The sequence below is a fragment of the Scyliorhinus torazame genome, chromosome 12 (genome assembly GCF_047496885.1).
Source record: "Scyliorhinus torazame isolate Kashiwa2021f chromosome 12, sScyTor2.1, whole genome shotgun sequence".
NCBI lineage: Eukaryota > Metazoa > Chordata > Chondrichthyes > Carcharhiniformes > Scyliorhinidae > Scyliorhinus > Scyliorhinus torazame.
The window spans coordinates 53015793-53038762 of record NC_092718.1 but is presented as its reverse complement, the minus strand read 5'-3'; the positions used below and the strand labels follow the sequence as shown (position 1 = coordinate 53038762).

The window sequence follows — 22970 nt, the reverse complement described above, 5'->3', positions numbered from 1 at the left end:
CAATGTCGCAGCCACCACCGGGCTCGTGGTATACCGCGTTGGCGGAAGCGGCAACGGTGCCGTTATGAGTGCCCCCAACCTAGTATCTTTACAAGACGCCGCTTCCAGCCATTTCCACGCCGCCCCCTCTCTCTCCATTACCCATTTCCGAATCATGGATATATTCGCTGCCCAGTAATAGCTGCAAAAGTTCGGCAGTGCCAAACTTGAGCTTGTGCAGGACCCCCCCAGCTCTTAGCCACCTGAATGCCCAAGTAGCGAAAGCTCCTCTTTACCATCTTAAGCGGTAGCTCTCCCAGTCTCTTTTCCTGGCCCCTCGCATGTATCACAAAAAGCACGCTTTTCCGAACATTCAGCTTACACCCCGAAAAGTCTCCAAAATCCCTAAGAATCTGTCTGACCGCCCCCATCCCCTCCACCGGATTCGCAATGTACAGGAGCAGGTCATCCGCATACAATGAAAGACGATGCTCCTCACCCCCCCTCCGAACCAACCCTCTCCACTTTCTGGACTCCCTCAACGCCATGGCCAGCGGCTCGATCGCCAGGGCAAACAGCAGGGGGGACAGGATGATGCACGATCAATTGCACAAAGACTAAAGTTGGGTACAACTGTGGCTTTATTACAGTCAGATGTGTGGCCTCCTGCTGCAGCTGGCGAAATGGCAGGGCTCTGGTGGTCATGCATATTTATACTGTTCTCCGTGGGCGGAGCCAGCCGGCAGGAGCTACCGGCGAACCTGTAGTGCAGGTCCTACCTTACATCTCCCGTTACAGTGGTTAACCACACAGGGGGCACCCCTGCCTCGTCCCTCGATGTAATCTAAAGTACCCCAACTGCAGCTGGTTCGTCGACACACTCGCTACCGGGGCCTGATACAACAATTTGACCCACCCTATAAATTCCTCTCCAAACCCAAATCTGCCTTACACTTCCCACAGGTACTCCCACTCCACCCGATCAAAGGCTTTCTACGCATCCATTGCCGCTACCACTTCTGCAACCCCCCTTCCGAGGGCATCATGATCACATTCAGGAGCCTCCGCACATTCGTATTCAACTGCCTGCCCTTCACAAACCCCGTCTGATCCTCATTGATCACTCCCGGGACACAGTCCTCAATCCTAGTGGCCAAAATCTTGGCCAACAGCTTGGCATCCACATTAAGGAGCGAAATCGGACTTTAGGAGCCGCATTGCAACGTGTCCTTATCTCGCTTGAGGATAAGTGAGATCAGAGTCTGCGACATCGTCGGGGGAAGGGTTCCCTTTCCTTAGCCTCATTGAAAGTCCTCAACAACAGCGGACCCAGCAGCTCCGAGAATTTCCTATAAAACTCTAGGGGATACCCATCCGGTCCCGGGGCCTTGCTCGCCTGCATACCCCCTAACCCCTTAACCAGTTCCTCCATCTCAATCGGGGCCCCCAATCCCTCTACTCGCGCCTCCTCCACCTGTGGAAATATCAGTTGGTCCAGGAACTGCCTCATCCCCTCCCCCCCCTCCGGGGGTTCTGACTCGTACAATTTGCCATGAAAGTCCTTGAAGACCTCGTTAATCCTTGCGGAGCTCAGCACCGTGTTACCCCCCCCCCCCTATCTTTAATTCCCCCAATCTCCCTGGCCGCCTCTCTCTTCCGCAGCTGATGCGCCAGCATCCTACTTTCCTTCTCCCCATACTCGTACACTGCTCCCTGTACCTTCCTCAACTGAGCCTCAGCCTTCCCCGTGGTAAGCAAATCAAACTCCGCCTGCAGGCTCCGGCGCACTGTCAACAACCCCTCCTCGGGGGATTCCGCATACCTCCTGTCCACCCTAGGTATCTCCCCCACCAATCTCTCCCTCTCCATCCTATCCCTCTTCTCTCTGTGGGCCCTGACTGAAATTAGCTCCCCTCTGACAACTGCCTTCAGCGCCTCCCAGACCATACTCACCGAAACCTCCCCATTATCATTGGCCTCCACATAGCTTTGGATACACCTCCGAACCCGCCCACAGACCTCCTCGTCCGCCAGAAGTCCCACGTCCATTCTCCACAGAGGGCGTTGGCCTCTCTACTCCCCCAGCCCCAACTCCACCCAGTGCGGGGCATGGTCCGAGATCACAATGGCCAAATACTCCACCCCCTCCACTCTCGGGATTAGTGCCCTACTTACCACGAAAAAAATCAATCCGCGAGTAAGCCTTGTGCACATGGGAGAAGAAGGAAACTCCTTCGCCCTTGGCCTGGCAAATCTCCATGGATCCACTCCCCCCATCTGGTCCATGAACTCCCTCAGGACCTTGGCCGCTGCCGGCCTCTTACCCGATCTAGACCTAGACCAGTCCAGTGCCGGGTCCAGGACCGTGTTAAAGTCCCCCCCCCCATTACCAAACTGCATGACTCCAGATCCGGAATCCTACTCAACATCCGCTTCATGAACCCTGCATCGTCCCAGTTCGGAGCATACACATTCACTAGCACCACCCGGGCCCCCTGCAACCTGCCACTCACCATAACATATCGACCCCCTTTATCCACCACAACACCCGTCGCCTCAAATGCCACCCGCTTGCTCACCAAGATTGCGACCCCCTGTTCTTCGCATCCAGCCCTGAGTGGAAAACCTGCCCCACCCATCCTTTCCTCAGCACGGTTTGATCCGCGATCTTCAGGTGCGTTTCTTGTAGCATGGCTACATCTGCCTTTAGCCCCTTGAAGTGGGAAAACACACGGGTCCTCTTGACCGGCCCATTCAGACCTCTCACGTTCCACGTGATCAGCCAGGTCAGGGGGCTACCCACCGCCTCCCCCCCCCTGCCGACTAGCCATCTCCTTTTTTAGGCCAGCCACGTGCCCGTGCCTCCTGCACCCTCCAGCCCCCCAGGCGGAGGCTCCCCGTCCTGACTCTCCTGTTTAACATCGATTCACCCTCAGTCAGCACAGCAGCATCCCAGCCCGCCCCTTAACCCCCCCCCCAGTCAAGCATCCGCTTAACCCCCTACCCCCCCTCCCCCCCCCATTGCACTCCCGCAAGTCAGCTGACTCATGCTGCCCTGGCCGCTCCCGCCTCCACCTCCAATCCCCCTGTGGGTTCCCCTTACAAATCTCCAACCCCCCCCCACCTAAGTGGGGTAGAGAGAGTCCCTCCCTTACACCCCGTGTGAACAGAGAAAGGAAAACAAAACAAAGTACCGTACACTCAAACCCCCAGCTTCAGGTGCCACCCCCACCATTTCACGGGTAAACCGCGCTCCCTGTCTGGGCCGACCCCACTTCCTGTGACGCAGCTCTTCCCAACTGCGACCCGCCCAAAGCCTCGAGGGCCCAGGGCAAAGGGGCCCCAAAAACACAAGAAAACACGGGGGAAACCCCAACATAACACCGCCCCCTCTCCCCCACCAACAACCCCCACAACATACTGCAGTCCATTAACTCGACTCCAGCTTCTTATTCTTGATGAAAGTCCACATCTCGTCCGGCGTGTCGAAATAGTGGTGCCGGTCCTGATATGTAACCCACAGCTTCGCCAGTCGTAACAGCCCGAACTTCACCCCCTTTCCGTGGAGGACCGCCTTGGCCCGGTTGAATCCCGCACGCTTTTTGGCCAGCTCTGCACTCCAGTCCTGATAAATACAGATCTTGGTGTTCTCCCACATGCTGCTCCGCTCCTTCTTCGCCCATCGCAGTACACACTCCTCATCGGTGAAGCGGTGGAACCTTACCACCATAGCTCTCACTGGCTCGTTTGCCCTCGGCCTCCTTGCCAGGACTCTGTGCACCACATCCAGCTCCAGGCGCCGCGGGAAACCCCCGCGCCCATCAGCGTACCCAACATCGTGGTCACATACGGCCCAGCATCTGACCCCTCCACGCCTTCAGGGAGACCCAGAATCTGGAGGTTCTGCCTCCTTGACCTATTCTCCAGGTCCTCCAGCTTCTCCTGCCATTTTTTGTGCAGTACTCGAACCGCCAGGCCCAGAATCTCGTCCTCATTATCAGAGGCATTCTGCTGCACCTCCTTGATCGCCGTCCCCTGCATCTTCTGGTTCTCCACCAACCTTTCAATCAACGCCTTCTAGGGGCCAGCATCTCCGCCTTGAAATCCGCAAAACAGTTTCTTAAAAACTCCTACTGCTCCCGTGACCACTGGCCCACGCTGCCTGAAGCCCGCCAGCCGCCATCTTGCTTTTTCACGCCTGTTCTCCTCTCTTCTCCAAAGCCTCTTTTTTAATCGCCCCATTCCTGATCCACTCCATACAGCGCTGGGGGACCCTCACTGTTTCCTTCCCACATCGGGAATCGTCGTCAAAGTGCCCCTGGTGCTCCTTAAAAGGACCCAAAAGTCCATTATCGGCGGGAGCTGCCGACCATGCGACCTACCTAGGCATAGCTGCAACCGGAAGAGCCATGGAGCAAATTCAACAGGAATGAGCCAAAGGTCCTGCATAGTAAGTAAATTCTCATAGGCCTATGTTTTCTATCATAAGAGTCTTTCCTGTTTATTTGCTTGGTTCCCATTTTCTTGTCTTTTCTTTTATTAATTATAGTCCATAGACCACTAATCAGAATGCAGAGGACTCAAGCTAAAGCAGCCTGCTAGTCAGAACAATGTGTTCCTAGGTTTTCTATTTTGGAGAGGAGAAACAGATTCAATGGCACCAAGTGAATCTTAGGAAACAGTTTTGGAGGAAATCATTTTGTTTGGTTGGCTGGCAACCTGTGGGCTGTCAGGGACAGTGTTCTGCCTGACAACAGTCAATGATTGGTTTCTGCTTGATGCTTTCTGAGAGAGCTTGGCAGAAGTATTTAGTCCTTGGAACTGAAAGCGCCAGGCTAGTGCCGTATCCCTCTATACCCATCCTATCCATGTATTTGCCGAGATGACTAGAAGGAAGGAAGAAGTGCCGAAACAAAAGCTTGAACTCCAGAAAGACATTAACCGAAAGCCATCTTAGTGCATCACAGACCTTTTATCCTTATATTTTTATTAATATTTCTTTACCACTCAAACACCCTTTCTCCTCTGTGTTGTTTGTCTGTGTGTGTGTATATACATAGAGAGTGGGGGTAGTTAGGAAGAGGGAGGGGAGAGGGTTTGGAAAAGAAGTATTCGATAGTTAAATTTTTCTGTCAGTTTCATTATAATAGTGCACATAATAAAAGGTTGCTTGTGTTAAAGTTACAAACCTGGTAACTGCAGTTTATTGGGCTCAGTCAAGGACCTCAGGCATTTTAAAATAACATCTAATTTCACTTGAGTTGTGACTCCGGGTCAAGTGGGGCTGGAACTGACTGCGCACTAGCACAGGATGTCGTAACACTATATTCAATCTGAGGGGTATAGGTGGTCCTGGCAACGCTTACATTTATGGCCCATCCCTATTCACTTGTGAGAAGGTGGCATGAACTTGGAGGTGACTGTGTTCCAATGTAATTCTTCCCTTTGGCTTTCTATCAGCTGTAGAGGTTGTGAGTTTGGGAGCTGCTGTTGGATAAACCCTGGCGAGTTGCTACAACTTACACTGTCGATAGTGCACACTGCAGCCAGTAGCGTAATGGATGGATGTTTAGGCTTGTGGTCGAAGTACTGACTAAACAGGTTGCTTCGTTCTGGATGGCGTTGAGCTTCTTGAATGCTGTTGGAGCTGTATTCATATGCGCAATTGGATAGTATTAATTTGGGTACAATTGAACAGCTTGCTTAGCCATTTCCGGGGGCAGTTAAGAGTCAGCCGCATTGAGTGAGTCTGGGGTCACACGTAAGCCAGAGCAAGGACAGCTTAACTGAAATGGCCTAGCAAGCCACTCGGTTCTAGGGAAATTAGGGATGAGCTATAAATGCTGGCCGAGCCAGCAACGCTCACACCCCAGAAAGTTGGTACAACCCAATCCTTTGTGGTCACCATTACTCAGACTAGTTTTCCACCAGCTGCCATGGTGGAATTTGAACCCATGTTTCCAGAGCATTAGGCTGGCCATCTGGAGTCCTGGTCAGTAACATTTCCATTATATCACCGCCCCTCCAACACAAAGTTCCACTCCAAGCCACATACCATACCGACTTAAAGATATATCACCGTTCCTCCACTGTTGTGGAGTTAAAATCCTGGAGGTCCCTTGATAGTAGCACTGTGGGTGTACCTGCACCATCATGGTTCAGAACCACACCAGTGGTTCAAAAAGACAGCTTAGACACTCCTTCTAAATGGGAAGTAAGGACGAGCAACAAATGTTGGCCTTGGCGGCAGCACTCGTGGTCCCATAAAAGAATCTTAAGAAGCGTATTCAATCACGCTTGTAGATGATTTGCAGGATTGAGGGAGTCAAGAGATGAGCCAGAATATCCAGACTTTAACCTGCTCTACTTGCCATGGGCTTTGTTGTTGGTCCAATTAAGTTTTATGGTCAATAATGGCGCCCTGGATGTTGACGATGGATAACTCATTGATGGTAATGCTATTGAATGCCAAGGGGGATAGTTGGGTACTCTCTTGTTGGTAATAGCCATTGCCTGGTACTTGTGTGGGGTGAAGGTTACTTGACACTCATCAGCCCAAGCCTGGATATTATTCAGATCCTCTTGCACATTGGCATGAGCCATTTTGTTAGTCAAGGAAATATAAATGGAGCAGAAAGCTGTGTATAATCAGAGAACAGCTTAATTTCTGTTGGAGGGAAGGTCACGGATGAAACAGCTGACAATAGATCTCCTCCAGAAGTCACAGCCTCTCAGAGACACACAGGGGCGGGATTCTCTGGTCTCCGACGCCAAAATCGCATTCGGCGATCAGCTGGAGAATCCATGTTGGCGCCGAAGGCGGGGGGCGGCGCCGCTTTTGTAATGCTCCGCCCCCTCCAAAATGGCGTACTCTAGGAGGATGCCGCACACGGTATGGACAGCCTCAGGGCGTTACCTGAGGCCCTCCCCCGATGCTCCGTCCCCAACTGGCCGAGTTCCCTACGGAGTGGGTCACTCATGCTATTTGTTTTCAGGAACTCAGCGTGGCGGCTGCGGATTGAGTCCAGTGCCTTCACAGTCGCGGGAGAGCCGATCCGCGGGCCAGGTGGGCTTTACAGGGGCTTGGGGGCACTAGTGGGGGGTGGTCCAGGGATTGCGAGCCTGGCCAAAGAGGTGCACTATTTGGCAGGCCTGGTCCGTGCGTGGCCACTGCCATATTGCACGGCGCAGCCGCTGCAGGCCGCCGCCGTCCGTATGCGCAGCCACGGACCCGGCAATTCTCCACCCGTATCCGCAGCTAGTGACGGGGGCTCGACACTGCGTGCCTGCTCGCACCCCACCAGACGGAGGATTGGTGGGCGTTTTGCGCTGATTTTTCAGTCGTAAAATGCCACCGTTCCCACGCCGGCGTCAGGACATAGTCTCAATGTCGGAGAATCAGCCCCAGTTTTCAGTCAATTCAATTCATTCCACATGATATCAAGAAACCGTTGAAGAACAAAGAACAAAGAAAAGTACAGCACAGGAACAGGCCCTTCGGCCCTCCAAGCCCGTGCCGACCATGCTGCCCGTCTAAACTAAAATCTTCTACATTTCCTGGGTCCGTATCCCTCTATTCCCATCCTATTCACGTATTTGTCAAGATGCCCCTTAAATGTCACTATCGTCCCTGCTTCCACCACCTCCTCCGGTAGCGAGTTCCAGGCACTCACTACCCTCGGTGTAAAAACCTTGCCTCATACATCTCCTCTAAATCTTGCCCCTCGCACCTTAAACCTATGCACCCTAGTAATTGACCCCTCTACCCTGGGAAAAAGCCTCTGACTATCCACTTTGTCTATGCCCCTCATAATTTTGTAGACCTCTATCAGGTCGCCCCTCAACCTCCGTCATTCCAGTGAGAACAAGTTTATTCAACTGCTCCTCATAGCTAATGCCATCCTGGTAAATCTCTTCTGCACCCTCTCTAAAGCCTCCACATCCTTCTGGTAGTGTGGCGACCAGAATTGAACACTATACTCCAAGTGTGGCCTAACAAAGGTTCTATACAGCTGCAACATGACTTGCCAATTCTTATACTCAATGCCCCAGCCAATGAAGGCAAGCATGCCGTATGCCTTCTTGACTACCTTCTCCACCTGTGTTGCCCCTTTCAGTGACCTGTGGACCTGTACACCTAGATCTCTCTGACTGTCAATACTCTTGAGTGTTCTACCATTCACTGTATATTCCCTACCTGCATTAGACCTTCCAAAATGCATTACCTCACATTTGTCCGGATTAAACTCCATCTGCCATCTCTCCGCCCAAGTCTCCAAACGATCTAAGTCCTGCTGTATCCTCTGACAGTCCTCATCACTATCCGCAATTCCACCAACCTTTGTGTCGTCTGCAAACTTACTAATCAGACCAGTTACATTTTCCTCCAAATCATTTATATATACTACGAACAGCAAATGTCCCAGCACTGATCGCTGCGGAACACCACTAGTCACAGCCCTCCAATCAGAAAAGCACCCTTCCATTGCTACTCTCTGTCTTCTATGACCTAGCCAGTTTTGTATCCATCTTGCCAGCTCACCCCTGATCCCGTGTGACTTCATCTTTTATACCAGTCTGCCATGAGGGACCTTGTCAAAGGCCTTACTGAAGTCCATATAGACAACATCCAGTGCCCTACCTGCATCAATCATATTTGTGACCTCTTCGAAAAACTCTATCAAGTTAGTGAGACACACCTCCCCTTCACAAAACAGTGCTGCCTCTCGCTAATACGTCCATTTGCTTCCAAATGGGACTAGACCCTGTCTCGAAGAATTCTCTCCAGTAATTTCCCTACCACTGACGTAAGGCTCACTGGCCTGTAGTTCCCTGGATTATCCTTGCTACCCTTCTTAAACAAAGGAACAACATTGGCTATTCTCCAGTCCTCCGGGACACCACATGAAGATAGTGTGGATCCAAAGATTTCTGTCAAGGCCTCAGCAATTTCCTTTCTCGCCTCCTTCAGTATTCTGGGGTAGATCCCATCAGGCCCTGGGGACTTATCTATCTTAATATTTTTCAAGACGCTCAACACCTCCTCTTTTTGGATCTCAATGTGATCCAGGCTATCTACTCATCCTTCTCCAGACTCAACATCCACCAATTCCTTCTCTTTTGTGAATACTGTTGCAAAGTATTCATTTAGTACCTCGCCCATTTCCTCTGGCTCCACACATAGATTCCCTTGCCTATCCTTCAGTGGGCCAACCCTTTCCCTGGGTACCCTCTTGCTTTTTATGTACGTGTAAAAAGCCTTGGGATTTTCCTTAACCCTATTTGCCAATGACCTTTCGTGACCCCTTTTAGCCCTCCTGACTCCTTGCTTAAGTTCCTTCCTACTTTCCTTATATTCCACACAGGCTTCATCTGTTCCCAGCCTTCTAGCCCTGACAAATGCCTCCTTTTTCTTTTTGACGAGGCCTACAATATCTCTCGCTATCCAAGGTTCCCAAAATTTGCCGTATTTATCCTTCTTCCGCACAGGAACATGCCGGTCCTGAATTCTTTTCAACTGACATTTGAAAGCCTCCCACAAGTCAGATATTGATTTACCCTCAAACATCTGCCCCAATCTATGTTTTTCAGTTCCCACCTAATATTGTGATAATTAGCCTTCCCCCAATTTAGCACATTCATCCAAGGACCACTCTTATTCTTGTCCACCAGCACTTTAAAACTTACTGAATTGTGGTCACTGTTCCTGAAATGCTCCCCTACTGAAACTTCTACCACCTGTCCGGGCTCATTCCCCAATACCAGGTCCAGTACAGCCCCTTCCCCAGTTGGACTATCTACATATTGTTTTAAGAAGCCCTCCTGGATGTTCCTTACAAACTCTGCCCCGTCCAAGCCCCTAGCACCAAGTGAGTTCCAGTCAATATTGGGGAAGTTGAAGTCTCCCATCACAACAACCCTGTTGCTTTTACTCCTTTCCAAAGTCTGTCTACCTATCTGCTCCTCTATCTCCCGGTGGCTGTTGGGAGGCCTGCAGTAAACCCCCAACATTGTGACTGCATCCTTCTTATTCCTGATCGCTACCCATATAGCCTCGCTGCCCTCTGAGGTGTCCTCCCGTAGTACAGCTGTGATATTCTCCCCAACAAGTAGCGCAACTCCGCCACCCCTTTTACATCCCCCTCTATCCCCCCTGAAACATTTAAATCCTGGAACGTTTAGCTGCCAATCCTGTCCTTCCCTCAACCAGGTCTCTGTAATGGCAACAACATCATAGTTCCAAGTACTAATCCAAGCTCTAAGTTCATCTGCCTTACCTGTTATACTTCTTACATTAAAACATATGCACTTCAGGCCACCAGGCCTGCTGTTTTCAGCAACATCTCCCTGTCTGCTCTTCCTCAGAGCCATACTGGCCCTATTCCCTAGTTCTCCCTCAATGTTTACATCTTCTGACCTATTGCTCCAGTACCCACCCCACTGCCATACTAATTTAAACCCTCCCGTGTGACACTAGCAAACTTCGTGGTGAGGATATTTATGCCTCTCCAGTTTAGATGCAACCCGTCCTTCTTATACAGGTCTTACCTGCCCTGGAAGAGCACCCAGTGGTCCAGATAACGGAAACCCTCCCTCCTACACCAGCTGTTTAGCCACGTGTTTAGCTGAAAGCACTACATATTGCAAAGGCTTTTGTCGTGTTAGGTACACTGGTATAACACCGGCTGCAACTGGATGCAGCTTAGATCAGAAAGATATTCCAGACCTTGAAGTTAGTTCAATCAGGTTTATTGAACGAATAGCACAGTTAGCACAGTTCTCTGTGAGTTTGACTCTCTGCTAACTTAAGTGTGGTTACTCTGTCTGACTGAACCAGACTAGCTTTTAGCCATGTGGTGGAGGTGTGAGATTGTAACAACACCCTTGACTGACTCTCTAGATGTTCGTCAGTGGAAAGAGGCGGAGTGTGTGTGCCTCGTGTCTTTTATAGTCAGATCCCACCCCTGAGTGTCCTGCCTGCTTATTGGTCATGTCCTGTTCTCTGTGTCCATCAGGTGCTTGTCTGTATATCATCATGTGTGTATCTGCATATCATGACAGCTATGGGCCCTGACAATATTCCAGCAATAGTACTGCAGGCTCATGCTCCAGAACTTTCCATACCCCTAGCCAAGCTGTCCCAGTACAACTAAACATTGGCATCTACCGGCAAAGTGGAACATTTTGTACACAAAAAGCAGGATGAATCCAACCTGACTAATTACTGCCCCATCAGTCTACTCTCGCTCATCAGTAAAGTGATAGAAGGAGTCACCAACCATGCTATCAAGTGGCACTTACTCAGCAATAACCTGCTCACTGATGCTTAGTTTGGGTTCCGCCAGGGTCACTCAGTTCTTGACCTCATTACAGCCTTGGTTCCAGCATGAACAAAAGAGCTGAACGCAAGAGGTGAAATGAAAGTGGCTGCCCTTGACATCAAGGCAGCCTTTGACCGAGTGTGACATCAAGGAGTCGGAGCAAATTTGGAGTCAATGGGAATTAGGGGGAAAATTCTCAGCTGTTTGGAGTCATACCTAGCACAAAGGAAGATGGTTCTGCTTGTTGGAGGTCAATCATTTCAGTTCCAGGACATCACTGCAGGAGTTCCTCAGGGGAGTGTTCCAGACCCAACCACCTTCATCTGTTTCATCAATGACTTTCCTTCCATCATAAGCCCCATAAAATCCTTCGTAACAGCACTGTGGGTGTACCTACACCACATGCACTGCAGGGATTCAAGAAGGTAGCTCACCAGTACCTTCTCTAGGGCAATTGATGCAGACAGTAAATGCGGGCCTAGCCAGTGACAACCAGGAATGAATAAAGAACATTTTGGACCTATGGTGCTACATAGGTGGAATAACTGGTAGGAATTGCTTTACTGGCAGTGATCTTACAAATGGTGCGGAATGTATATTGTGACAAAGATTGGCTGAGATGTAAAATGGATGCCCGGTTTTAACCCACCCCCATTCCCACCCAATGGGTCAGGTTAAAACTGAGGATCTAATTGAACTTGGCATTCTGAACTCAGTGCCTGAACTAGACTGGAGAGCACAGCAGGACTGATACCAGACAGCCTGCAGAAGCAAGACAAAGCCGCAGATGTAATTGCCAGAGAATGAATAAAGCGGTGAGCTGTTCTGAAGAGACTTGCACAATTTTGGAAATGTCTGGTACATGCCTGTCTGATAATAATCCCCTTCTATCACAATATTTTTTAACAATGATCTAAATTGAACGTAGAAAAATAGATTAAGGTTTCATGTCTGGTTTTTTTAAGCTCTGCTTGTTCTAATGTGTTTTGTAGCAACAAGCCTCCAAGTATATATTAAAGTACTCAGTAATTTGACCTGTGGGTAATCTTGAAGCCTCTGTGGATGACTGCTGGTATTTTAAGAGCAAGCAGTCCAAGTCTTGGTTTAAGAATCCAAACCAGAAACAATATAACATGTTTAGCTTCTTTGCAGATTGCTTTGTGTCTGTACCATTCTGCTTTAAATGAGATGTAGTTGCCGACTTGGAAAGGAAGTAGAAAGGTGCCTATATGCTAAGTGCAAAGCGTATTCAATAATCAAAGTTCACAACCCAATCCAGATTTCTTTCAGCGATGCTGTGGTTCCAGCTAAATATTCAAACCAAGAAAGTCTAATTATTTTTAGGAGTTACTTCAGACACAGGAGGATTTGGTCCAATGAGCAGCAAAGACGCATCATTACCCAGAGTTAAAGGTAGCGTTGACATAATTAAATATGATCGTGCAAATACACATTCACAATCCCAGCACAGCATCCAGTGTTTGCATTAGAACTTATACCCTGAAATGTGCCATCTGTAATCCTCTTTGAAGGCGCATACTGATATCCTTCTCTACGTGTGTAAAAGGTTAAATTGAGGCTTAATGCATTTATTTACCTTAGTGCTGGGTTCAAGTTTCAATGCTCTCTTGAGTGTCTCCATCGCTTCCTCATAGTCACCCTGTTCGGATAACAACTGCAGCAGAATTGGAAAAACAGAATGAATCATTTTTTTCACGTACAAACCAGAAGTAAATAGGAGTGTTTCTGTTTGAAGGGTAGACTGCTTTGTAGTTTGTCCGGCTAAGTGTGTGTGGAAATTAAATATTAAAAAGTCACTTACAATTGCTTCAGGGGACCTTTAGAGCCACAATGATGTACAACTCAACATTGATTATAATCCTGGGTGAGCTAAAGGTCATTGACTGTTCCAGTCAGTTTGTGTTTCTCTCTGGATCACTGCTTGTGTATTGAGTGGAACCAATTCAAACTGTGAAGCAAATCGTCACAATCTTCTTTTCTCCTCTCCTCAACCCCATTAGATTGTGAAGATTATTTATGCTTAATGCTGGGAATGGACAAAATGCCAAGACCAGATGCGGTATATTCAAGCATCCGGTGGGAAATATGAAACACAATGACTGAGACTCTGGAGAGTGATTTTCCAGCTACATTGCACTCGCTGCAAATCCCTCTACATCTGGAGAATTCCGGGAGAGCCCTGAAACGGGATTTGCGCCGGGCACCAGACAGTTTATGATGTTATAGAGACCCCCCCAGCAGACATAAACATGTTCACACCCAGCAAGAACATGAAGCCTGATGTGTTGGGTGCTCTGGATCCGTGGAACACATACAGGCCACCAACACTTAAAATAGTGCAACACTATTTTATTAAGTTAGAAACTGTTGAACATACTTTCACTGTGGGTTAACACGATGTTATATTAAACTAAAGACCTATGCCTGTCCTAACCAGTCTATGCACTCAGCACATGGTGAAGATCTGTGCTGTAAGCTGTAAGCTCTGTCCTTCTAGGAGGCTGCATCCCGAATGAGCGGGAACTCTGATGCCCCCGGTCTTTATAGTGAGTGTGCTCTAACTGGTGATTGGCTGCGGTGTTGTGTGTGTTGATTGGTCTTGCTGTGTGTCCAACAGTGTGTGTGTCTGCACCATGATATACTGGTGTATATTATGACAAACCCGATTACCATTCATTTGAATGGTTTTACGTATTCAAAGTCTGCTTAATGCCAAATCGTGCAGGAACGTGCAATGATCCCACCCGCCGGTGTGACGTTGCGCCAGCAGGAATCCCACTACTGATCTTCTCAAACGGAGACCCGACGTGATGACCAACCGGGTGGGCGGGTGGGGGTGGGGGGCCTCTGAGGCCATTGTGGACACTGGGTGGTTGGGAACATGGCAGTGCCGTGCCCTGGCACTGCCCCCTGATTGGGCCAGCCTTTTATCCTGCGAAGCCAAGCTTGCCGAGGTGCCTAGGCCCTGCCCTTCAGAATGGCAGCACAAAACTGGGGAGGATCTGGGGCTGGGTTCTCCATTTTGGGACTAAGTCCCAACGCCGTCGTGAAAACTGTGGTCTTTTACACCAGGAAAACTGGCGTCAAAAGGCCACAGATTCACCGTTTTGATGGGGGCCATCAGGGAGCCGTCGTAGCTCTAGCTGCTGATACGGCCCCCAGGACTTCCGGATCAGCGGTCGTGCATGTGCATGGCAGTGGCCTACAGCAGCCACGTCGTGCTCTATGGTGGACTCAGCCCGCGGACCTGGACCGCCAAGTAGTGCACTGCATCGGCCGCTCGGGCGCCCCAGACCGCCCGCTCACATTGCACCCAGCCTCGAATGAAGCCCCCCCCCCGCCCGGCGATCGGCCCTCCCCCGACTGAGTCCGCAGCCGCCATGCGAGGATCCCGGACAGTGTGAGCACACGTAAGCCACACCGTTGGAAATTTGGTCGGTCAACAATGTAGCATCATAGGGGCGGGCTCAGGCAATGGCCTGAGGCGGTGGATACTTGGCGCGGCGTACTCCACAAGTACGCCGATTTTCGGGGGGGCGACGAATTTAAAAACCAGTGTCGCTCCCAATTTCGGGGCCAAAACGGATTCTCCGCCCCATCGCCGAACGTGATTTCGGTGTCGGAAAGCGGAGAATCCAGCCCCTCTTCTCGAGGGAGAAAAACGCCTGTTTTCTGACTGCACCTGACACTTTGACAATTTCTGGGAGTACTCCTTTACTGAATGTGGATGTGTGCAGGAGGATGGAGAGTGTAATTTATCACGTAGAGGGCTGTTCTACGTTCTGGTCTTGGATTATTGTCTAGAAGTGTTCTTACATTCAAATAGCCGAGTGTTAGGTGGTAGTTGGCTGTCCTTTGAGTTTGGGCTTCCTTTATAGTTTGAACAGAGTGGATGGTCACCAGCCAGGAACAGTGACCTTGTGAAGGACGTGCTGGCTGTGATTAGGGTTCCTTTGAGCCCCCCCCTCCCAAACTTTCCCGGGATTGGGGAGAGCAGCGTTGTACCTGCAAAGGTCTGCTTTGTCACCTCAGGAAGATACCTGCCCCGACCATTGATCTGAGGCTACATGAAGACTGCCAGTATCATCCTCTACCTGGTCCCTGTCACCATTTCCCCATTAGCTCAGGATGATTTTGCTGGTTGATTTGATTTGTTGATCAACCTGTACATTGAGGATATGTAAGTGGCCGAGGTTTGTGAAGAACCACTCCCACTCTCTCATGAGCTGCTTCGGACAATATAATACCTGTGTTCAAGAAGAGAGACAGAGCTAACCGAGGGAATTTCAAACCTGCACTACAAGTGGTAGGAAATCAACTGTTTAGATAAAGAGAAAATAATTACAGTAAAAACAGATGTTCAACAGCTAACACAGTTTTACAGAAAGGAAGACTGCATTTGACTAAATTAATGGACTGGAATTCTCTGGCCATTGGGATTCACTTTTCACACTGGCAGCGCACATCCGTGGGTTTCCTGGTGGCTTGGAATGGCTTCAATGCGATATCCTATTGACAAGCAGTGGGAAGAGAGATTCTCACCGCTTGCCAATGGCACTGCCTAGAAACACATATCTGGGTGACCCCGCCTAAGTGACCCATGGAGAACACCGCCCCTGGAGTTCCATTGAATCCATAGAATCCCCACAGTGCAGAAGGAGGCCATTTGGCCTAGCGAGTCTGCACCGACCCCCTGAAAGAGCTCTCTACCCAGATCCACAGCACCATCCACCCCACCCTATCACCGTAACCTAACCTGCACATCTTTGGACACTAAGGGGCATGGCCAATCCACCTAACCCACACATCTTTGGACTGGGGGAGGAAATGAAGCAGCCAGAGGAAATCCACGCAGAGACGAGGAGAATGTGTAAAGTCCACACAGTCACCCACGGTCGGAATTGAGCCCGGCCCCTGGCACTGTGAGGTAGCAGTGCTACCACTGTGCCACCCTGCTGCCTGAGATCAGGGTATCCATTTTCTCAATTCGTTTCTTTACAATTCTTATGGCGGATCGGGGGATACCGACTTAAGGCGGAAAGTACAAAATGTAATACTCATGTTGAACGGCGAATCTAAGATGACAGTTGGAGTATTGCATACTGGAATCCAAGCAATAGGAAGGATGTTGTGGTTTTAGACATTCTACAAGACGCATTCACTAAGATGCTGGCTGGTATGAGGAAATTCAAATGCAAAGGAAGACACGCCAAATTTGGGCTGTTTTTCTTTGAATGGAGAAGGTTATTGAGTGATCTGAAAAAGAGGTGTTTAATATCACAAAGGGATTGGGCGGACTGAATTGACTCTTGTTTCTAGTGATGGGAGGATATGGATTGCGAAGACACAGATGGAAGATGAAATGTAAGAAAGTTAAGACATGAAGCAAGAGAAACATTTTTTATGCGACTGGGCAGTGAGGTCAGAGAAATCTTTTTCAATCACAAAGTTAAGAGTTAGGCTGTTGATGGCTGAGCAGATCGTCACACATGGGGCAGTGGAAGTCTCTCTCTCCCTGGAAACCTCTGTGGCGGCTGGAGATGAATTGAAATTAAGTTGGGATGATTTGGGAGCCCTTTAAAAATGATGGGCGAGTCCTGATTCCACGATTCCCAACCTCATTCCCGGCTGTCTGATTTTCGGGAGTGGACTTAAAGGATGTGGGCCGGGATTCTCCGACGACGCGCCGGGTCGGAGAATCGTGCCAATCGCAACCCCGCGGTCGCCGTGGCGCCGGTCGGGGGCTGTTGAAAGCGATTCTCCGTGCTGAGTGCCCACCGAGTTCAGTCGAGTCCCACTGGTATGATTTACATATGGTCCCACCCAGCGGGACCTCGGCGTTCTGGCTGCGGGGGCCATCCTGGTGGGGGGGTGGGGAGGGGATCCGACTCCGGGGGGGGGCCTCCATGGTGGCCAGGCCCGCGATCGGGGGATACCGATCGGCGGCGGTGCTCATTCCAGTGGGCTTATGTTCCTCCGCGCCGGGCCCCTGTAGGGCTCCGCCATGTTGCGTGGGGGCCAGCGTGGAGATGGCAACCACACGCATGCACCGGCGCGGAGACAGCCGTCGCACGCACGTGCGGACCCGCGCCGGCGTTGTGCGCTGGGCCGGCTTTCAGCGCCGGAGCAACGCGCAGCACTCCGGCGCTGTTCTAGCCTCCGAAGAACAGGAGAATTACTGGGCCTGGAGGCTCGTTGATGCCGGTGTCGCTCGCGCCGGTTTTGACGCCGGCGTCAACACTTGGCAGCGATATTGTAGAATCCCGGCCCTGGTCTGTTTCCTCTCAAAAGCCAGCATTCGTCCCTCCCAACCCGGCTGGCTCTGTGGCAGAGATAGGCATGTCCTCCGCCTCCATGAGTTTCATGGGGTCAGGACAGGTTTTCAAAGAGTCATGACTCAGAGCCCCTTAGAGGAGCCAAGCACCCTAGACTTGATGAGGGAACCTTTGAAAAGGTAAATTCAAAAGGTCCTGCCCAATCCCCTATGCCAAGCTGTGTCCTTCCACTCACCCACTCATGCCCTCTATGCCAAATTATGGCACTTCCATGCTCATTGACCCACTATTCACGGTCACAATTTCATAACATTTGTTTACACAGCTTTAAGTGGTTTCAAGAGCTTATGGGGTTTTTTGTCATTTATATTTAAAATGGTCTAGATGATAGAAACCTATATTAGTTTGTAGTGAAATGACCTTTTCTCAACAGAGGGAGAAGTTATGCACAAATTACTTTATTAAAAACATATTTTTATACATCCTACTGTCATTACAGGGCTCATTAGTTGTCGCCAGTGTATTATGGTTCAATAGGCATGAAAATACCATAGCTATGCATAGCAGGCATAAGGGGCCGGGGAGGCTTGAGGGGGTTGGTTGGAAGGACTGAGCTTGGCATAGGTGGCACCACAGGGGTTGGATGTGGGGTTCATGAGATGCCATGGATGGGGCATGGTGGATTAAGTATTTGGAGTGGAAGGGATGAGGGCTGGGGAGCCTTTTGTTTTTTTATTTTTAACTGGGCCTTTTAAATAGCCCACTTCCATACCCAACAGCCCTTCTGGCTGCCTCCAAACCTCTTCCTCCACGCCGAGGCGGGGGCAGCACGGTAGCATAGTGGTTAGCACTATAACTTCACAGCACCAGTGTCCCAGGTTTGATTCCCACTTGGGTCACAGTCTGTGCAGAGTCTGAACGTTCTCCCCGTGTCTGCGTGGGTTTCCTCCCACAGTCCAATAATGTGCAGGTTAGGTGGATTGGCCATGCTAAATTGCCCTTAGGTTAGATGGGGTTGCTGGGTTACGGGGATAGGGTGGAGGTGTGGGCTTAGGTAGGGTGCTCTTTCCAAGAGCTGGTGCAGACTCAATGGACAATCTAACCAAAACAAAACAGAGAAGCGCCAGTAACGACCCCTCTCTAACAGCTCTCTGTCTTGTTTTCGTGTCCCCATAGGGGACGCCTCCTGAGGCTGCACTTACCGTACTTTCCTGCACTGAGGAGCTCCGATGAGCTGAGTTCTTCAATGCAGGAAGAGATCGGGATGCCATTTTTAAATGGTCTCCCAATCTCTTGACATGCTGACGTGACCCCCCCCCCCCCCAAACCCCCCTCCCCCCTCAACACTCCAACCCACCTGTTGGGTGTGCTTGAGCCCCTACCGCACCCCACCACATAACGGAAGGGCATGCCCGGGCCCGATGTCCTGCACGGGCACAATGTCATCTTGGCATTGCCAACCTGGCATCCTGGCAGTGTCACTATCAGCATGGTTTAAAGACCAGGTGGCACTTCCACTACCAGCATGGTCTAAAGACCAGGTGACACTGCCACGGTGCCCAGGTGGCACTGCCAGGGTGCCAGGCTGGCAGTACTAAGGTGCCTGAATGGCACCAGTAGTGCCAGGGTGCCATCATGCCCAGAAGCCGACCACCCAAGGACCTCCATTTGCCTGGGAGGCCCCTCCCCCTGCCAGGTACCATTCCGCTTGGTCGCCGTTTGTAAGGACCAGTACTGAACGGCTCCTGACTTGGGTATCCTCGTCAAGGCTGGTAGATGCCTGGTGGCCGGTCAACCTGGGGTCAGCGCGGCTAAGTGGGTTTTTAAACTCACTTAGCTGTGCGAGACTGGGCCCGCCCCCGCCCACAGTGGGAGGGTCCCAGATCATGACGTCTCATGAGATTTGGTAAGGGCTGCTAGGAATTAGGGAGGAGGTCTCCCCCGGGATTTACCGGCTGTGTCACGCTCCGATTCCGGCAGGATGCGGCTGGTAGATCACACCCAAAGTCATTCATTTCTTGGAAGAACTCTGTTGTTTGCTGTTGCAGATCACCATGCCATCAAATGTCGTCAAAGTTGTGACCTTTCTCCAAAATAAATCAAGCCGCGTCATGGATGAACGTCATTTGTGTGCTGTGCTTATTGGAACTCAAAGCTCCTTCAGGCAACTTTGCAGGGTCGATGGTGCCCTTTTTAATATCAGACAGCTATGGATGCAAATCTGTAAATTATTAAAGAACTGTCAACCCAGTTAGCTCGGAACCTAGGCAGCATCTGTTTCTGATTAACACAGAAGGAAAGCAACTCATCAAAAACAAATCAATTTGTCCAAGGGCTCGTATAAGTGAAAGATAAGAAACCGAGATTGAGGGATAAACAGCTCAATAAACTGCAATCAGTCTCCCAACCATATGTCTTTCTAAACTGATGCACCCTGGCAGCAAATCCACATGGCAACTGGGCTCCAGGCAACAGAGAATTATGAATGGTTAATATGTAGGCTAATGTGCACTTTATAGGACAGGCACATCTGTCCTGTCCAATTTAAGCTTGAAGACAAGGCATTACATTGACTGTTATTGTGCAAGGATTTTGGAAGAATGTGTTGGAGGTACCCATCAGAATCCAACATTCTTTGATGTGTTCCCTGGGAGGGGGCAGAGAGCCCCTTGTATTTGGGGCAAGTGTGGTCTCCGCTGCACACTGGTATTTCGGGTGCAGAACGATACTTGGTTCTAAATCCTGGAAAATATTGGTAAACTCACCGACCCCACGGCAAGTTGCTTATTTACATTCAATTTTAAGCATCCTGTGCTTAAAGCTGAGAGGGTTTTACATCTTTGGAAGGCAAATTATAGAACAGGTTGAAGGGGGCTGGAAGGAAAGGTAAACATATGAAAATATAAACACTTGTTTTCTCAAATTCAGACAAAAACATGAGTACAGCATGAAGATGTGGAAAGCTTTTAAATTGGAATTGGTTTTCCATCAGAATTAAGGACATTTAGCATCTAATTCACTCCTGTCCCGTCACAGCTATTTTGAGATGGGGGAGGTGGGGTGGATTATTTTGTTACAGTGTGGTCCAGGGAGAGCAATGTAATTCAATATTTCAAAGTGTGTTTGGGAAACCAAGTAAATTTAAAATTAAGAAGATTCATTAAGTTGTTTTCCGTGATGACAGTCCCACTAAAAAGACCAGCAGACATCCATCCTTTTCAACACCGTTGCTCTTGACATCTTACAAAGATTTGCAGCCCTGATGTTTGCAAGTGGCCAGATCTTTGAGAGAGAATTGAGAAAGGTTTTTAATACTCACGCATAAAGCTTCATGCAGCAATTTGTTCATTATCATCGCAATAATTTTGTAGCCATGTAATGCATACATTTAACACTCGTGCAAACCAGGAATCTGGAGGCTGACCTGATATTGGGCCTGAGGCCTCATCTAAATAATCTGACCGGGGTGGGGGGGGGGGCTGTCTGACGGACGGACGGGGGGGTGGGGGTGCTCGAGAGGCAGCTCACTCTCTATCAAATTGGCTGCCTGTCTTCCGGGAGGTCAGAGAGTGAGGTCGGAGGTTAGCACAGTAGCAATGGGCCACATTTTTATTCTGAAATCTATCTTCAGTTGCCGGATGTTGCTTAAGCCACAAAGGCCACTGAGGAATCCTAAACAGGATATGCCCAATATCAGGTTTTGTGAGGGGACCTGAAGCAGGCATGGAACCGCTTATTTACATTTTTAAGGAACATAAATCCACAAGGAACATAAGTCCAAAGATGTGCAGGTTAGGTGGATTGGCCATGATAAATTGCCCTTAGTGTCCAAAATTGCCCTTAGTGTTGGGTGGGGTTACTGGGTTATGGGGATAGGGTGGAGGTGCTGACCTTGGGTAGGGTGCTCTTTCCAAGAGCCGGTGCAGACTCGATGGGCCGAATGGCTTCCTTCTGCACTGTAAATTCTATGATAACACCTACTCAGATGGCCACTATAGGGACTGCTGAAAAATGGCTCAACCCAATTTCAGACAGCCAAACATTTTTCAGACGTCCTTGGGATGCAGGGTGTTGGTGGCTGATATTGGACTTTAATTGTTACACACATTTTACACCAGTACAATGCAGCAACAAAAGCTCTACTCCTCCATCTTCTAGTTTGGCATACACATCACTAAATGTCCTGGGTAAACATGGTCAATTGATCTCCAAACATGAAACATTTAAGTGGTGAAAAGAAAAATCCCATTTAGTTTCCCTACCTGGGGATATTGTTCTGAATTATTTTACAGGTAAAAGGAATCAACTAAACTCGTGTGACATGATATCTCCACTACATGACTCCCCATTCGTTTAGGTGGGGTTTAGGCAGTGCCTCCAAAACTGAAGTGAATCTAGATTCTGTATTTGCTCTCAAACATTGGTTCATTTTTAACACTTCCAAAGGTCTTGAAGTAAGACTGCATGAATATTTATGTGTGAACAGTTAATGTGTTGGCTCTTTTCCTTTTATTAATAATAATAACAATCTTTATTAGTGTCACAGGTAGGCTTACGTTAACACCGTAATGAAGTTACTGTGAAAAAACCCTAGTCACCACGCTCTGGCGCCTGTTCGGGTACACTGAGGGAGAATTTAAAATGTTCAATTCACCTAACAAGCACGTCTTTCAAGACCCGTAGGAGGAAACCGGATCGCCCGGAGGAAGCCCACGCAGACATGGGGAGAACTTGCAGACGCCGCACAGACAGTGATCCAAGAGGGTATCGAACCCGGGACCCTGGCGCTGTGAAATAACAGTGCTCCAGTGCCGGGCTACGGAGAAAAGGTGGTGGTGTGGGACTGGCTGAGTAGATATTACAGATAGCACAATGGGCTGAATGGCCTGCTCCGCTGTAACCATTCGTTGATTCAATGTCTAGTGGAGGCATGATTATTTAAAATAAATGGGTTAACATTTCCATTAGCTGAGGAGACAGAAGGGCTTTGTACAAATAGTGAAACTCGTACGGTGAATATTCAAGCTGTAGGCGAATTATGATTGGGGTTACGGAATACTCAACTTTTCCTTTCCTGAATAAAGCTTTCACATTATTGGGGTCCAGTTGCAGGACAGCGTTACTGGAAGCAATCACCTCTTCATGGAGGTCCAACTTCAGCTGGGTGGCTGCCAAATTGTTGAGACATTTCAGCCCATCTTCCTGCAGTTCTTCTGCTTCCTGAGCACTGGGATTAACTGTAATTTGAAACCAGTAAAGGCATTAGAATAACAGCAACACAGCGAACTAGAAATAGTGAACTAGAAATAGTGTCATAGTGAAACTGACCGGGACTCCACCGACGTATCTTTGATCTCTATCAAATTGTACTTTC

The 22970-nt window shown here is 49.4% G+C and overlaps 1 protein-coding gene across 3 annotated transcripts in view; it reads right to left on the bottom strand.

The window, feature by feature from the left end:
• fkbp16 (FKBP prolyl isomerase 16) overlaps positions 1–22970 on the bottom strand; it is a 295397-nt gene that overhangs the window by 17424 nt on the left and 255003 nt on the right. For 2 of the 3 annotated variants that reach the window (XM_072468704.1, XM_072468702.1), the window contains exons 5-6: positions 22661–22833; positions 12898–12975 (exon numbers count right to left, since the gene is read on the bottom strand). In XM_072468704.1, the coding sequence (XP_072324805.1) occupies positions 12898–12975; positions 22661–22833 (251 nt within the window). The remainder of the gene's footprint in view (positions 1–12897; positions 12976–22660; positions 22834–22970) is intronic. The other variant, XM_072468703.1, reaches the window with a different exon arrangement.